The sequence below is a fragment of the Lonchura striata genome, chromosome 9 (genome assembly GCF_050655825.1).
Source record: "Lonchura striata isolate lonStrDom1 chromosome 9, ASM5065582v1, whole genome shotgun sequence".
Lineage (NCBI taxonomy): Eukaryota > Metazoa > Chordata > Aves > Passeriformes > Estrildidae > Lonchura > Lonchura striata.
Genome location: NC_140711.1, coordinates 1,856,424 through 1,874,234, shown reverse-complemented (window position 1 = coordinate 1,874,234; position 17,811 = coordinate 1,856,424). Strand labels below are relative to the sequence as shown.

The window sequence follows — 17,811 nt, the reverse complement described above, 5'->3', positions numbered from 1 at the left end:
CCAGGCTGTCACATCAATAAACTCACGCAGTCAGGTAAAAAGGAGGAGAGTTTTTGATTAAGGTACCAGAGCTGAAATTAGGTTTTGATTCTGACACCACTGTAATGTTGTCTCTTGGTGAGGCCTCTTCTTTTGTGCTTCAGCTCCCTCCCCATGGAATGGAACAGCATTTATCCCTTTTTATTTCTGTTATATGGCTTATTTATTTAGACTGTAATTTGGCTGAGGACATGCTTGTTCCTGTACAACATCTGCCTTGCAAACCTGTGCTCTACGTCCCACCACTGATTCAGTTTTATTTGGGATTGTTAATAACAGGCTTATGCTAAAAATGCAGTATTTTCTAATTTTAGGTCCCTCAAAGACTTGCTGGTTCCCCGTAGGAAAATACCCTCCTCTGAATGATGATGCTGTGTTTATATATATTTATATCTATTTCAGAGTGTTAGGTCGTATTTCTCACCTTTCACAAGGTGGGTTGTTGCATTAAAAAATGCTTATGCTGTTTGCCGCTATTTTCATGTATTTGTTTATTTATAAATAAAGTTCTATCGATTTTAAAGTTTTTAAAATAAGTGAATGGTGGCAAAAAAAAATAATTTCTGCCTAGTTTTCTGGTATTCAAAGTTACTTTACTTCTGATTTTCCCTGTTCGTTCTACACACTATTCTACTATTCTACTGAAGGTCACAATAGAGATTACAGGAAAGCAGATTCTATAACTAATCAGACAAGCAGCCAAAAAGAGCTTTAAGACATTTGTCCCAATAGTTTTAATTTGGACTTTATTTTTTGTCTGAATGCAATGTAAGAGTAAATGTGTATTTCCGTCTGTCTTCCTTAGCAGATGAAACACTACATCTCTGGTTTGGAAAAGGGCCTGGGTTCGTCTCTGTATCCCATCCCAATTTTTCTCTGTCTGTGGACAGGAGGAGGAGAGAATCCTGCATTCCATCTACTCAATGCATTTTGCTCAATGATTCATGCTTCTAGCACCACATATAAGGAAAAATAATGGAGAGGAATAGAGATAGAGACCTAAACCCAAATGATTTTATTCAGCTACTGTGTTGTGTGTGGCACCAAAGTTGCAGTGCATTCTGTGGGACAGCCCTGGGCTTGCTCGCAGGCACGAGGTGGTCAGGGAGCATTTCAGGAGAGCCTCCCGACATCACTCAGAATGACAATGCTCCCACAGCCCAGTGACCAACAAGAATCCCTTGGAGCAGTGATTCACAAGTACTGCTTTTTCCAGAGTTAGGTGGCTTTGATAATTTATGGGACAGAGCACAGATGAGGGAGCATTTGAAGCAGGGAGAGAAGTTTGAAGGGTACAATAATTCCTGGTGGTTCTCATAGCTTACATGGAGCTAATACCTTGTAATGTATTCTTAATGTGATAGTGTGGGTGTCCTCGTGTTTGTCGGCGCTTTCCTGCTGGGGTATCTCAGCTGTCTGCAGCCCTAGTAGCGAGCTGCACCTGCAAGGCCCCAAGCCGCGGCTTTCCTTGCCTCCGCAGCCCGACCCCACAGCCTCTGTGCACCGCGCCCCGCCAGGGCAGTCTGTGTCTCGGCTTTGTCCATTCCTCGTCCATTTCTCCCCTTTATCATTTGTCCTTGCGATTTGTCCTTTCCCTCCAACAAAACCATCTCATGTTCAACCCACCTTGGGTTTCCAAGGTCTTCTGTTTCCCTCCAACTTTACTGAACAGTTACTTTATCTTTCCTTCTCCGTTCCTTTCTTCCAGCCGCCACCTTTGTGTCTCCCTTTCCCGGCGCCTTTCGCATCCCTCACCAAAGCCTCGTTTTCTTCCTCTCCGCCCCGTCTCCCTCACTGCCCACCGCTTGTGCCCGGCCCGGGCCCGCGCTGCCCGCGGGGCTGCGGTGACACCTACGCGGCAGGTGCGGGCCTCGCTGCCCCGGCTCATGAATATCCGGGCCTGCCCTCGCCGTGACGTCGCCGCGGTCCCGGGCGGGGCCGGAGCCGCCCCGGCGCTGGCAGCGAGGGCGAGGGACGGCGCGGCGGCTGCAGCCTCCGCCTGCCGGCTCGCCCGCAGCGCAGCGCACGGAGCCGGGCCAGCAGCCGGCACCAGGGCCGGGGATGCGGAGGCGCCGCTGCTGCTGCTGGGGCCCGGCGGCGCTGCTGCTGCTCCCGCTGGGGCTGGGCAGCCTGCTCGCCGCCAAAGGCAGGTACCGGGGCGCGGGCTGGGCGCGGCTGCCCGCGGACGGCGGGGAGCGCGGCGGTCCTCGCCCCGCGCGGGGCTGAGCGGGGCTGCCGGCCAGAGCCGCCGCTCCCCGCACGGAGGGCGCAAAGTTCGGGCGGGAGCCTCGGCGGCTCGGCAGCGGTGCCCGCGGCTCGCCGGCCGCGGCTGTCCCGGGGTCGTGCGGGAGCAGCCGGGCCGGAGGTGCCGCCGCCGCCGCGGTGATGCTGCGGGGCCGCTCCGGCGAGAGCCGGGCACGGGCCGAGGCTGCGCCCCCGCACGCCGGGGCCGGGCGGAGGGAGCGGAGGAGCAGCGCTGGAGCCGCCCGGGCCGGGAGCGGAGGAGCAGCGCTGCCGGTGCCCGGGCCGGGCTGGGACCGACCGCGGTGCCGCAGGTGCGCCGGGGCTCCGGCTGCTCCGCAGCGCTCCCGCCTGCTCCCATCTCCCAGCCAGCCGTGCCCTTCCGAGAGCTCTGGCCGCACAGGTGTCGGGGATTTCTTGACACTATTTGTTTTCTTTTCCCTTACATTGTTTCCATGCAGTTTAGGACTGGCTTTTAAGCCCCAGGTTTTAGAAACTTAGTTTTGAGAACTCTGTCTCGGTCTTTTTTCTGTTATTTCCAAATGTTTCAGTTGCTTTTTTTTTTTTTTTTTTTTTTTTTAGTGTTTATTTTATCTGTGAGTATCTGTGCGAGAAAACTTCAGTGTTTGTTTTCTTAACAAGACCCCAACCAGCTAATTGAGCCGTAACTTTGTGAGGAAATTGATTCTTTCTAGCAAATGTTACTTGACTTTGTTTACATTTACGTGTATGAATAGCAGAAAGTGACTGTAGGAAATTAATTGCTCTTTCTCTGACTGACCCAACGGGCCTTGGTGTCCTGGTGGGAATGCCGTGTTTTCTGGGCAGGTTAGCATACAACACGTAACATTTTGATGGAGGGGAGTTACTTTCCTCCTCTTTGCTTTCTAATATAATTCAAAGTAATTGCCTCCTTTAAAAGGACCTTTTCTTTAGACAAGCCTGGGAGGATTTATTTCGTGGGAGATGTCTTAACCTGCCGGCAGTTCATCAGACAAAACGGGGTCGTTCTCGCTGGGCTCTGCTGTGCCTTTGACCACTGGAGGGCTGCAGAGAACATTTTTGGATAACAGGAGCCACAAGCTCCCAGTAGTTGGTGGTTAAAAATAGGCATTATAATGTTATTTATATTAATGTTAAAATGCTTAAAATTTTTGCTTATTACTTTATATGCCTTGTTTCTTAAAATTGGGTATTTTCAAAGACTATAAGGCAGTTTTAATAAAGGAGGTAAGATGTCTTGGCGCTGTATGCAGTTAATATCTGATATGCTTTTTTTTCCTCCACCTGGTCGGTAGAGGAAAAATAAAAAAGGGTTCATTTCAGCAAGAACCTCGTGCTTTCTCCTTGCTCTGTTTTTCTCCGGGAAGAAAGTTTTAAGTTAAAAGGCACTTTTTGGTTATCCCGTGCACACAATTGCAAAGCTTGGTGCTGTAACCCTAACCTGGACTAGTGGCCTGAAGGTGCATTTTAGTGGCAGATGAAGGTAGGATGCTCTGTGTACAAAGCTCCCCATGTGCCCTGAGCATCCTGTTATATATAGGATCAAAGGCAACCAAAGATAATGATTTCAGTTCTTATCTTAGGTCATCTACTTCACTGTCCTCTGCTGCTTCTCATTTTAAAAACAGTACCGATCCCCCTCCACACCCACTCCTTTTCCCCACATGTTTGTGAGGAAGGGGAGAAGGATTACAGGAGCAGTTCTGGTTCAAACTTTTCACTTGGTAGAAAATAACAATTTTTTTCACTAAATATCTCCAGGCTGCAAAAATTATTTACTATTAGTAGAAGGGGGAACCTGCCCTGCCACCCCCCAAAACAAACTCTCTGAAGTTTTCCAAGGAAAAAGAAATACGAGGCAACATCAGAATGTTTAGGAGGTTGTTAGTAACAGAACTTAATGGGTGTATTAAATATGCATATGCAATTTGTTAGCTTTGCAGCAGGTTGTTGACACAGAGATGTGTATCATAGGGTCCAGTAAAAATCACCATTTTGGACAGAAAAATGTTTTCTTTTAAGAAGTTTCAGAGAGCTTTGCTCAGTAAGACAGAGAGGCACACTTTCTGGTTTATTGGAATTGCCTTAATGTCTTGGAAATTGATGAACTGTCTCTTGTGGTCTTCAGCTATGGAAAATAGAATATGCTGAAGCATAAGGTTTGGGTTTTTTCCCCATCATATTCAAAATTCATCGGTCCGTGTGGTCACAGCACTTTTTATTTCCCCAAATCTCTGCATAATGCTTTTCTCTTAAGTAATTTATTACCTTATTATAGTATGTATTACTAAACTACTCAATAAAGTTTTAAAAGGGCTGTCATATCATAATTTCTTGTAAGACCCAATTAATCAGCCTCTTAAATGTTACTGTATTTGAACTTGATCATTACCATAGACAACATTTTAGTCTTAATTTTTAAGTATGGTCAAAAGCCTCTCAATGGTCGGAATAACTAAGAATATTTGTTTCCAATTAAATTAATTACATGGGCAAAACTTGAAGTCTTAGCCATTGCAGGCATTTCCAAATCAGTGGAACATTGAGTCCCACTTGGCAGGTCTGTGATGTGTGTGCATCAGATCTGACTCGGCAGCAGAGGAAGAGCTGACCCAGGGAGATGGTGCATGAGAGAAACCTTACCTGGGGGGAGGAAAGAGAGGGAAAAGCTTTGAGAACACACTGGACAGATCCTAGGGTCTGAAATTTTCTGCATTACTCAGTGTTTCCTTGTATTCTTTTTTTATAGTAAATAATAATTAAATACTTCTCATTATCAGTTCATGGAAGACATTAAAAAAAAAAAAAAAAAGCTGCCTTTCCAACCTCATCCAATATACACGAGAAGCAATGTTGGGAACGTGCTTACGTCTGAAGATGGGAGGTGAAGCAACTGTGCTTTCTTTTGCTGGTGCTTCCTGTAGCTCACCAATAAACCCCAATAAAGACATATACGTTATTTCATCTTTCTGTTTCTTTTCATCAATAAATGGAGTTAGGAATCCTTTTTTATTTAGAGTGTTTTGGTTGAAAAGCAGTTAATGAAGACTGACTCTTGTGTGTCACAGGATGAAAGATTCATCTTATTATGAAGTCTGGGTGTCAAGAAAATGAAATTATTTAGAGGTCTCAAATGACAGAAGTCAGTATTTGATAGCAGCTTCAGTATTCAGGTATTTCAGCATAGAAAACTGACAACTATATTTAAATTGCCATTATGAAGTTAGAAAGTGTTTGCCAGTCAGAATTATATTGTTACCAATTTAATTGCATTACTTGGAAAGCAACCAAGACTGGAAACTTAAGAGATTCCAAAGCATATTTTAATTGGAAGCAGTGTGTGTGCCACTTAAAGAACGTGCTCCAAGGTGCATCTTTTGTCACCTCCCATTAAGTGGCTTGAAAGCAGTCAGTGTTGGATCCTATTTTTCCCTTTGAAGTGAACTTGGAGGGTTGTATCTGTATCTGAACACACCTTCTCCTGCACAAATTGCACACTTAAAAGGTATAATGGGAAGAGGGGTGGGTTGGAGATAGAGATGACCACACACCCGATGTCTGTGTGGTAACAGAGAGCATTTATTGATTCAACCCCCCTTTATAAAGGGGGTTTGACTGGATAGCTCATGGGTCTGATCTTTAACACTGCCCAGCTCCTGGACCAGTGAGATGTCTGCAGCTAAGGATGGAACATAATTGGTTGAGGTTCCTGCCAGTCAACCCAGGGGCTGGTTTATGGGACCGGCTGGGTTTCTTATTTTTTAGTGAATTAATTGCTCAGTGCAAGCCAGCTTGTACTGTGGCAGACTCTTACAAAAAGGGACCTCAATTTTCTTTAATTGGTTTTTAAACACCCAGCAGCTGTACCCAGTAGATGAGAGTTGTGCACGCTCACTGGGGGCTTTCAACACAAAATTCAGGATGCCTCTAATGCTTCAGTGTTTTGTTTCCTTTTATGAGCTGCAAATTTACTCTATCCAGAAGGTTAATGAGTGGAATCTAACTATTTAAAATGTGGAAGTGTCAATTTCTAAAGTGCACTTTAAGACACCTCACTCTAAATGCCTTCCAATTCTTTGCTGTGTGCATTTCCATAAAAATGGATATGTTGATTGCTTATATCCCTATGATATAAGAGCAAGAGAATAAGTTACCAAGAATAAGTTGATAAAACATTTTGCATTATTATATGGCATCATAGTTCAAGTGGCTTCTTGATAAAATTAGCCTGAGAGCTCTAGATGTGTGTCTCTCACTGCATCAGTTAATTTGGTACTTGTCGTTCTCAATAAGTGATATTAAGAACAATTAAAAACCAGTGTTTAAGATACATTGAATCTAAGTGGGTTTTACCCTCCCTGCCCCAAAATCTTGCTTGATGTGAAAGATGGATGATTCTTAAAATCTATCTTTTAAGAAATTATTTGGGTTTGTGTAAATCTCTTGTGGTGCTTGGTGGTGTAGTATCCCTGATGCTGCTGGTTTTGTGGTACAGGTTGTGTGCACAAAGATGTTCAAGCTTGGCAGAAATTAAAGGGATTGGAAAAGGGGTTCTGTTTTTTTTTGGGGCCCTTACAGGTCTGAGTATCCTCAAAATACAGATGGAATGTGAGTTAGCCAATAGATTATTGAAGAGTATTGGGCTAGGAAAGATGATTGTTGCAATTTACCTAAAAACATGCTTTGGAATAGAAGTGTATGTACTGTGCTGAATTACACTTCATTTTAATGTTGCTTCTCTCTGTATTGATTTTAAAGATAGCTCTGCATGGATTTGCAGTTTTCCAGCAGTTAATGTTGTTATCTAGATGTTTGGTTTTTGTACGTGTAATCTTGACCCTCGTTAAATCAATGTAAGATTTGCAGTGTATCTTGGTAAAGTCCGAGTTTCAGCCTTTGTGTGTTTTCCTATAAATGTAAACAATTATTTAAAGGCTTTAATATTGTTCTGCTAATAGTTGCCTTTATCCAAACAGGAGGAATGTTTGATTTAATCTCTTTCCTTTTACAGCTTCCTATAGTATAACTGCTTTCATTGAGCCAATAGAGTAATTCTTGGTGGCTTTTGTTGGTTTGGTTTGGGTTTTTGTTTTGTTTGTTTGTTTTTGTTATTTTCAAAGTACTTTTTATTCAACTTCAAACTAGCAAGTGAAGTGTTGGCCAGGATGGGTTTCCTGCAGGTTTAAGTGTGGTTATTCTTCCCTGTGCTGCTTGTCAGAACAGCTGTGTTGAAGCAGGCTGTTTGCTCCTTGTCTGTATTCCAACCCCACAATTCCTGTCTCTTACTGGGTAAATACTGGGGATGCAGTAAAGTCAAGCAGTGTGCACTCTCACAAAATTTTGCTTGCGCTCATTTTGTGGAGCTGTTTCTTGTTGCTGTTATAAATCAGACCACTCACTTGAAGTTGCATATCTCAAATATGGCTAGTACTTGGCTCTTTTTCTAGTAGCAATGATTAAGAATGACATTTAATTTACTACTACTCTACGTTGAGTGTCTTAGAACAGTTAAAATGAAGTGGGAGACCTTTTATTTCATTTGATGAAAATTGCAATCAAATACAAATATTAAGATTCTGCTTTTTGATCAGCATTCATCTGTCATTCACTTGCTAGAAGATTGTAGTAAGTAAAGTAGGTGATAAAAATAGACTCTGCTCATTTTGGGACTGATTTCCTCGTTCTTTCTTGTGTAGATTCTCTTCTCACTGAATATGCATATGACTATCAACACTGTGTATGTGTTTATATATGTATTGCATGTGTCTGATCATTATCAGCTTGCACGGCCTTCATGACTTTTCAGACACTTGGGTTTTTTCCTCCTTAAACTCCAAGCTTCTGAAATCAAGCAACTAAGAAAATTTAGTCTTTTTTCCCCCCAAAAAAAATAATAAACCCTACCTTGAATGTGAGGGAGAAGTGCAAAGGTCGTGCAGGTAAATCACAAAAACTGGCAAACAAAGGAAATAATGAGGGTTTCCCTTATAACTTGGTGAGTTGTTTTTGTCTTGCACCTGGCTCTTGGAAATGTAATCAAAGTGTGACTCTGGCTGGAAATTATTACACCCCTTGCCTATGCCAGGTTGCACATTTGCAGTAATTGGGTTGAATTTCTTGGTTGTGAGAGGATCTTGTAAAATATGGGTTGGTAGAACTAAGTTAAAACCATTTGTGAACTCCGTCTCATGATTTTATGTGTGAATGATACTGTTGGTTTCTGAAATTTGGTTTGGAGTTAGTTTCACAAAGGTTACCAGCACAGGTCAGTCTGTGACAGAATGCATTGGCAGGTATATTTGAGGCATTTCTGAAGAAACTGTACAGCAATCATATTTGAAGGGTGATTCTCCCTTTTCCTTATGAGAGCTACTTTAAAAATTCCTGAGCTACAGCTGAACAGATGGTATTTGCCATTATTGTCAAGCTTAGATCTTAAAAGTTCATTTTTTCTTCCTTAGTTAATAGAATTATAAATTTATGTTGAAAAAGGAAAGCTAGAAAGATCTTAAATGTCTGATTTATACTTAGCTGCCTGTAAAAGTCAGCCTTTTGATAGTGGTTTTTAAACCTGGCAAAGCTAGACTCACACTCTTGATTCGGTGTCATAAAGGGAAAAACATTGGCTACTGAAGCCAGTTGTAGATGGTTTCTGTCTTCCTCAAAAAAAGCATAAAGACTGTGTGTGTATAAAATGATCAAAGTGCAATTATTTCTGTGTTCTTCTGAAGTGAAAGGCAAAAGATAAGGCAGAGTTATTGAGATGAAATAATTTGAAGAGAAACATTTTGAGGTTTATTTTGGGAAACCAAAATAATTTTTTTTTTTTTGCTTGCTCTGCACTCTTCCTTTAATAGTGGTCTTTGATGTCATGGGATCTGTGGGACCATTCCAAAGTAGGGATTTGGTGTTCCAATTTGTAGGGATTCACAAATCAAGAAGAGCTGGAGCTGCTTGTGAAGATCAGCAAAAATATCTGGTGGAAGTATTTTTGGTGGAAGTATTTTTGGTGACCAAAAACTGTCAGTCCGTTTGTTGGATGTTTGACTTTCTAATAATAAAAAATGTTAAGATATTTTTGTCCAATATGTTTTATTTTTAATAACTTAAATCTGTGTAGATTTGAGTATAATGCCTTTAGTTAGAAAGTACTTCAATTTGAGATATTTTGGAAGAGGTAGTTCCCTTCTAAGTTCAGGGGAATATTTACTGTTTTCCCCCCCTCCATTCTGCAAAATAGAAACTTGTCTTGTTTTCCAGTCTCAAAGAGTATATATTCTTTTTGTGTAGAGTGGAATTTGCTAGGGGATAAATCCTAAAATGCTGTAATGATTTCTTAGACTCTTCATTTGAATTGGAAGATCTAAATCCGTGCATGATTTGGCTTAACCTTCTTTGCAAATACTTGAAGATGAACAATATAAATGCTTTCTGTACAGAATGAGGCTGTGTACTTATTTTTCACCATAGAGAGCATTTATTTACAGCATGATCAACAGATGAGGAAAAATAGTTTTGATAAGCAAAGCAGTTGGCAGAGGTTTTAAGGCTTCAGTACTTTCAGCACTTCGAACCCAACAAAGGGACACAAGCTCTGAGCCATAAACCTTCTCCAAAGAATGCAGATTGATTGGAAAATGTTGAAATTCTGTAAACTTTTGGGTGTGTCGCATTGACTGTGTTTCAGGAAGCAGTTCTCATTGAGACCACAAATTCTAAAAATAAGTTAGGGCAAGGGGATAAGGTCTGTTATAGAAACTTAATTATAGACCAGCTTCTGTTTCTTTGGAAGCTAATAAAACCCAGTATATTTTTCCAAGACTTGCCAATATTGACAGATTGGTGGACTGAAGGGTAAACTGGGACATAACAGGAAAATTAATTTTAGTCTGTGTTTAAGTTCACCATTTTCTATACTAAAATACTTTTTACAAAGTGCTGACTCTAGCATAATTGTAAATGATTTTTGAGTTTATCTTTGCAAAATGTTTCCTGGGTATCTTTTTGCAGATCTTGTCTAACCCAGTTCTTTCAGGCTGACTGCATGTCAGAGAATTCTCTTATATTCCACATAAGCAATTACTCTGATATAATTTATGACCCGCTGACCTTTTCACTTTTCTGCTGCAATGATTATAATGCGTGTGTTGAACAAAGGAGGAAATTGAAGGCCAAATACACAGGGGAGTTGAATCACCCAGGAGCTGGAGAAGTCTGGTGTAATCTGTGGGTAGGGAGTTGATCGCAGGCTTTTCCTGGGGATAATGTGCAGATCTCTTTCTCAGCTATTGTTGCAAGCACAGGAGGAGAAATTTGATGATGGGGAGCGAGGAAAGCAAGGAAATGCACAGTGGCAACTCCTGGAAAAACAGCACCAGTGGGATACTACTTAAGGATTATTCTGCATTGTTCTGGGCAGCACTAACAGCTGTGTCAATCTCTCCTCACTAGGGAGGGAAGGGACACGAACATGTAGGACATCACATGCTACTCTTGGTTTCTTCTCTGCCTCATAAGAGATTAAGTACTTCTAAGGCGCCAGAGGCTGGGGGACTGAACGGAAGGGCTCTGGTTACAGAAAAACAGTGGTGGTTTTTTTTGGTTTTTTCCCTGCTTGGCTTGTAATACTTCAGCTGGTTCAAGTCTCAGATCTAAATGTAAAATTTAGTAAGTACTCTATAAATTTGGCAGTATTTTTGTGATGCATTTCAGTGTATGTAGTGAATCTATCAAAATTCAGCTCCCTGTGATCTGAGAGGTCTGGAAAGCAGAAAGAAAATGAACTAGAACCTGTATGCTTTCACATTCTTAGGAATGTAAAAATTAATGTCTTAGTTTTGCTCCTAACTTAGTGGTTGTTGTTGCAGGGAGTTGATCTAAATGTAGAAGAACTGATATTTAATTTCTGTAGTAATAAGTGCTTTTCCATTTGTTGTTCCCATTATTGAGTGGGACTGATTGCCAGCAGCTTTGTATGACCTGTCAGGTGGAGAACTCGCTTTGGCTAAACTTTGGAGTGCATTCAGCAGAACTGAGAGTGACTACTGCCCTTCAAAGGGAAGGTTCTTTATAGCATTTCCAAAATACCTGGCTCAGACCAACAATTGCACCTGCCTTGGGCGGATCATGAGTTCCCCTGTGGTCCTCAAAAAATATGGGCTGCTCAACTTGCTCAAGAGCTGCAGCATCCTGTACTCACACTGGTGTTTTTTCTCCAAGATGTGTTTGGTAGGAAGTGCCCATGATCCCATTGCAGAAAGGGAATGGAGATGTCATTGCCAGCTTACAGATCCAAATGGGTTGAGTGGGAGTGTGACCCTGAAAAGCTGCTGCACTCTTCACTGCACTGATTTAGCTGGAGACACTTTGGCTGCAGAGGAATTTCCATGCCGTACTTACTTGACAAAAAAACAGAAGAAAAGTGTGTGCTGGTTTTACTGAAGTATTATTCGGAAGCATTCTTTTATTTCAGTGGCACTGCAGCTCAAATGGAAATCAATGGCTCATTCTCCTAACTATGGAGAAGCTGGGTCATTCCCTGTGTGCAGACCCTTGGTAATCTGCAAGTTTGCACACAAGAGTTCAGAGTGTTCAGAAATTGTGTTGAGCGTGTTTGATAGCCTTTATATGAAATAATGCTCCACGTTGTGACCTGAAATAGAAACATAGTAGGTAGTATGCTGGAAAACGCAACAAACCATGTGGGATTGTGCTCCTTTGTACTGGCAGAAATTATGGAGATTTTCTGGTGATTTGGACTATCTGGTTGTGATAAATGAGACTTCTGTGTGACCAGTCAAACACCTGACTGCTGCTGAAATTAACATGTTCTGTTAACACTACAGACTTGATCTGTAGGAGAAAAATCAAGAGTGCTTTTGATTTTAAGATAAGTTTTCAACAGCTGCTGACTGGGTTAACTTGATATTACATACGAATTGATGTATATGCTACGTTGACCATGCAGCTGCAGATATGTTATTTTCAAATATCACTGAAAATAACATTACAAGGGAAAATTTGTGTCTCTTCATCCTAGGTTTTGTTATGTGTAGTAAATATAATTCACGCCATTCCTTGTATGAAATACGTAATTTTGGATACTTGTTAGATTATGCCCGTTGTATTAGTTCCCCCCCACCTTTGCAGGCGAGACTGGGTGTATATTGGAAACTGATTTACAAGTGAAAGGATGTGGCTCGGCAGGAGATGGGCCATTGATGGACTCCAGGTGCTGGCCATCAGGACTCCAGGTGTTGACCATCGGGTGCTGATCATTGAATGGCCTGAGATGGATCTCATGGAAATCCTCAGACAGATCCATGGGAATGCAGCGTTCCCGTAAAATCTCATCAGGAATTCACCTACTCCGGACACTGAATTATTTTTCCTCATCACCAAAAAAGAAAATCTCATTAACCTATGGACTCTGAGTGGAAGAAAAGACTGACTGCTCAAATCTTGGCCTCGGGCGGAATTTTCCCTATAAAAACCGCTTGTGCCAGGATGGAGGTGTGTGGGCATAGGAGAAAACCTCTGCTGAGGCTGACTCCTTGTTGTACACCCAGGGCCAACCCTGGGCTCGGCTCTGTTCTTTCCTTGTGGCTGGCTAGATAGAATTTGACCGCTAATAAAATTATTTTTTTCCTTATTTTTAATCTGGCTGAATAAATTCTCATTTATAGTAGTTTCATAGCAGGAATTACATGAGGCTTGACCATTCCTCCTCTGTATTCAGACAAGGCTTCAGTGTGACTGGTACCAGTGGTTTGGGTTTTCTTTTGCTTTCTTTTTTCATTCAGAGTGGACATATAGACTTTGTTCTCACTATACTAAGACTAGAAACTCCTTCCATATATGCTAATGGTTCACTTTTCCTGCTATAATTCTTGAACAACTGTCTTTTGAGAGTTTGAGCTTGGTATTTCAAAAGTGTCTCAGTTTCAAAACCTTCTTCAAATTGAGGGAGTTGTTCTGGAATTGTAGAACTAGCTTGAATTCCAGTGAAGTTCTCTGTGTTCTTCTTTCCTTTGCCTTTATAATGAGGGCAATTTTTTTTTTTTAAGGAAATTAACTTTTGGATGAGATAATCTGCTGAAGTTCTTCATTTACATAACAAATTACTGGAATGCAATATTGATTGCTATTCATGAGCACCAACATTCACTGAATAGCTTGGAAAGCTAATTAAAAATTATAATTTACTTTATTTATCTTTCTCCTGTTAATGTTTCCCTTTCTTGTCAAATTGTAAAGTTGGTTTTTGTCTTCAGTTTTTAAAAAGAACCTGTCTTCATCACAGTCAAGAGACTTTTCCAGCCTGTTCTGAATTGTTCAGGTGCAAAGTTATGGGTAAGTAGGGTGAAGTCTCTTGGAGCTTCTTGATGCCTTCTATGTAACTTAGGTAAGTTTAAAGACAGATTGTTTGCATATTTCACAGCCTCTTAAGATTAGAGAGTAAGATTTTAGTTTAACAATTTTAGAGCACTATAAAAGAACCAAAATGTTGACTTATTAGAAGAAAAATCTTTACATATGTAAGTATTATAAATATCTTTAAAAATCTTGTCTTGAGCAAATTGCTGCCTGACCAAGTGATGTGGTTACTGTTGACTGTCGATGTGCTGACAAGTATCTTTACTACATCAGTTTTAGCTATCATTTAGTTTAACTTGTGTTCTATAACAGGAGAAGGTGACAGAAATCATGATATTGTCCCTGTTTCTGAAGTCTGACTATTGAGTGAGTCTGTGATAGTGTACCAGAAAGTCTTGCTTTGTGCTTGTGGTTCAAATGTTCCCTGTTTCTAGAAATTGCTCTTTAGCCCACCCTGACCTTTTGTCCTTCTCTTTTTCCCAAGGTGCTGGCCACCTGGGCAGGTTATTTGTTCAACTGCAAGTCCTTTCAGTCAGGGACATAATTCTTGAATCTGCATTTTGGAGAAACCCAGCAGAGTATTTTGCACAGGACACCACTGTTGCCATTCCTAACTCATGTCAGTGGATATTTGATTGTGTCCTATGAGAAATATTAAATATCATGGAACACTTGATAAGGATATTAAAACAAAGTGAAATGTGTTAAAATAGCTTTTGCAAGTAGAAAAAATGCTATTAAAAGACTAAGAAGGCAGTTGATTTGCTCAACACTGAGCATAAGATGCACAGTGTTGGGTGGACAGGGCTGTTTCTCAGCATGGTGCTTCTGAGGAGAAGATGGCTTTTTAAAAGTCTCATCACCAACACATCGGAATGCAGCTGATAACATTCATAAAGTTCATAAGTGTGTGTTTTTTATCATTCCTTGTGCTGTACTCAAACATCTCATACAAAATGTTGTGCCAGCAGCTGAAGGAAATGAGTTAGTCCAAGGTTAGGCTTACTTCAGGTGTATATATTGCTGGTTAGAATTTAGATTTATTTGTCAAGTAATTTGTAAAAAGTCTACCCTAAAGAAGGATTTGTCATGCTGTTAGCTCTGTTTAAAAGCAATTTGAAACACTGATTAATGAAAAAGTTTACCATTTTAAGTTGACTTCCTGAAGAGAACTGTAATATGATGTGAGCACTTAAGGAAATTGTAAAAACTGCATTAAAAATATTGTGTATCCTTGCTGCATGCCTTGTATCATTTGTGTATGTACCCTGCATATTCTGAAGAAATGATTGTATCTGGAGTCCAACTGTTCCATTTCCATTTTGTAGAGCAATTGATTAATTAGCTTTATGCCACTGTTCCTGTGAATGAGAATGATATATTTGTTAACTTCTTAAATATTAATTTGTAATTTTTGCAGGCAAGACTGCAAACAGTTGAACCACAGCAAACACAAATATGTTTTATGCATTTCTTAATGATTTGGTAAAAAGACACGCTTTTGACTTAAGTTTGATGTCTGTCTTTTTGTTATACATTATTTGTGTTTGTTCTGTAATCAGATGGCTTTTTGGGATTAATATGCATCAGATTCTAATCCTTTAATTATGTTAGCTAATATATTTTCCTTTTTTTTTTCCTTCATTGAAGTCAGCAGGGTGGCTTGCAAATGAATTTGAAAGTAGAGCTCAGTTGGGAAATGATAACAGTGCATATTCTGCAGATCAGGATTAGTGTCCAAGGCAGTACAAAGCTATGTACTCTGTCTTTTTCAAGGTGCTCATAAATCCATATTTCACAATGAGATGACTTTGTATTAGGATTTGCCTCCAAATGTGGCACTGGAAGGAAAGAAGGCTCTGGGCTAAGACGCTGCTCATGAGACACCTTGGATTTGCTCCTCGTGCTTCCTTTCTTGGCTCTATGAGATTCCACGGACAGGATTTGGCTTGAAGTTTGTTTTCCTATGCTGCTTATTCTTCATGGAAGAGGCATGATGCCTTTTCTATTTTAAATGCTCTTATTTTTTGTGAGGTGAGCCACGTGCTGTGACAATTACCTTGTCACCTCTTCTGTGCTCCCAAGCCAGAGCTCTCCACCCTGCGTAGCTGAGTGAGGAACAAGGTGGAGTGCAAGGAAAGAAAGCAGTGTGTGTGTGTGTGTGTGGCTTTACCTGGCTCCTTTTGTTCTGTGAACGGGCACAATCATCTCTGAATTCTCTCAGGAACCAGTTGCATTTGTGGTGGAGCTGTCATTCGCTCTCAGCTCTGCTGTTAAAGCAAAACAAGTCCCTTGCTTTTGAGTAGTGTGCTGAAAATGTGTTTCCCACTAAAACTTTGGAAGAAAATGTCTTCCACGGCCCAAATGTCCTATCCCAAAAGGTTTAGTTAGCTTGGAAGTACTCAGTCTAGCTGGTTCTTTTCTTGATTTCAATTTTCTCTTCTCTTGCTGTCTTACAATCTCTAGATGTCCTTAATGACACACACTTTAATCCGTTTAATTGCAGTAACTCAACCGCATTTTTGCCTGGGCTTTAGAGACCGAGTGGCAATACTGGCACCGTGTGTTCCTAAGCTACAGTTCTTCCTTTTCTTTTCCTTGGGGTTATGTACCATTCCTGTGAAACAGTTTGCAAATTCTTTATTTTTTTTTCCAATGTTTTGGTTGTTTGGCTTGTAATTTTTTTTTTTTTTTTGAGGATTTTGTTTGGGTTTTTTTTGTGGGTTTTGTATTGTTTCAGGGGGGATTGTTTGGTTGGGGTTTTTTATGGTTTTTCCTTTGCTGACTCTAGTAGCTCTAAAAGAATTCTCTTCCCCTTGCAGTATGTTTTATTGAGACCGTTAGCTACAATGAAGGTGATTTATTTATTTGATCTCAAGAAGACAGCTTGGATACTGTCCTGTCCAGAGCTGGCTGCTCTGGCCACCAGCACCCAGGGGTTACTGGAGCCCTTGTCACCTCCTTGCAGTGGCCTCAGGCCAATGCCTGTTTGCAGTTTGGACACAGCTGGGCTGGAAGTTGTGTTTGCTGCCTGCTGAAGGCTTTGAGCAGCACCCTGGGCTGTTGCTCACCAGCTGGTTCAAGGGATGGACTTCTCCTGGAGAGTTTGTGCAGTTCTGTATTGCAGGGCTGAGGATGCTCTCGGTCCGTGTCAGCAGAGAAAGGGCCTCTGTCAGCCACCTCAGTGCCACAGCAAGCACTGCCAGTGCAGCCAGGTGTGTGCTCTGTCTGTGAGCAGAACCAGGAGACAGCTGCTAGTCAGGGAACCAGCAGGGCAGGCCAAATGTGAGTGATTTCCCAGCCCCTGACAGGGGGCATTCAGCACTGGGCTCTTTGCTCCAGGCTTACACCTCTTGCTGGTTTGCAGGGCTTTTAAGGAATATCCATTAGTCTAAGCATCCCCACACCATCCGGGAAATAGGTTGGTTTTTTGTTTTTTTTTTTTGGTTAGGCTCTGATAGCAATAGTCACACTTTGTTCCTTAAACTAAACTACCGTATGCCTGCGTTCCAAAGATCATTGAAAAACCTGGCGAATCTGCTGGCAGTCATTGATTCGTGATGTGCCGTGGCAGTGACACCAGGCTGCCATTCCTTCCTGTGTGCCCTTGTCCCCTCACAGTGTAGCTGGGGCTCGGAGCCTCTGGCACAGCAGGGCCCGTTTGCTTGTCCTCACCAAGGCAGGAATATGCAGGCTGCCATGCAATGATTATGCCTTGGTTGGAAATTGCTGTTCAGGGCATTACAAATATTTTTCTTTGGGTGTTGCTAATTTTCCTATCTTCCCAATTTATGTTTAAGTTTCTCCTCTAGCAAGAGCACTGAAGGAACCTCAGAAAACAGAGATGGGAGAAAAGCTTGCAGGCTAGTTTTTTTTAACTTTATTTCCTCCCCCCGAGCAGAACGCTTTTTCTCTTATCTTTGCTTTCCATTTGCACAGGTTTTTAGTTTAGCATTTCTAGCTACTGTAAAATAAGGATGTTATTTTTAATAGGTCTAAAATTATAGATAAGAATGGTTTGAAAGGGGGAAAAAACCCACCCACCAAACCCCCAAAGCAAGCCTGTACTGTAATACAGATGCTACTACTTATATTTGCATTTGGTGCATTTGCATAACAGCCAGACTCTTGGCCTTAATTCTGAATGAAACA

General features: G+C 41.4%; 1 protein-coding gene across 4 annotated transcripts in view; it reads left to right on the top strand.

Annotated features, from left to right (window-relative positions):
• Window positions 1-1,985: 1,985 nt before the first annotated feature.
• CLSTN2 (calsyntenin 2) overlaps window positions 1,986-17,811 on the top strand; it is a 350,034-nt gene continuing 334,208 nt past the window's right edge. For 2 of the 4 annotated variants that reach the window (XM_085587484.1, XM_085587483.1), the window contains exon 1: window positions 1,995-2,189. Coding sequence is in view for 2 of the 4 variants with exons in the window: in XM_085587480.1 (XP_085443606.1) it covers window positions 2,101-2,185 (85 nt within the window). In the remaining 2 variants the exon portion in view is untranslated. Of the gene's footprint in view, window positions 2,190-17,811 lie in introns of all 4 variants that reach the window. The other 2 variants (XM_085587480.1, XM_031505652.3) reach the window with 2 other exon arrangements.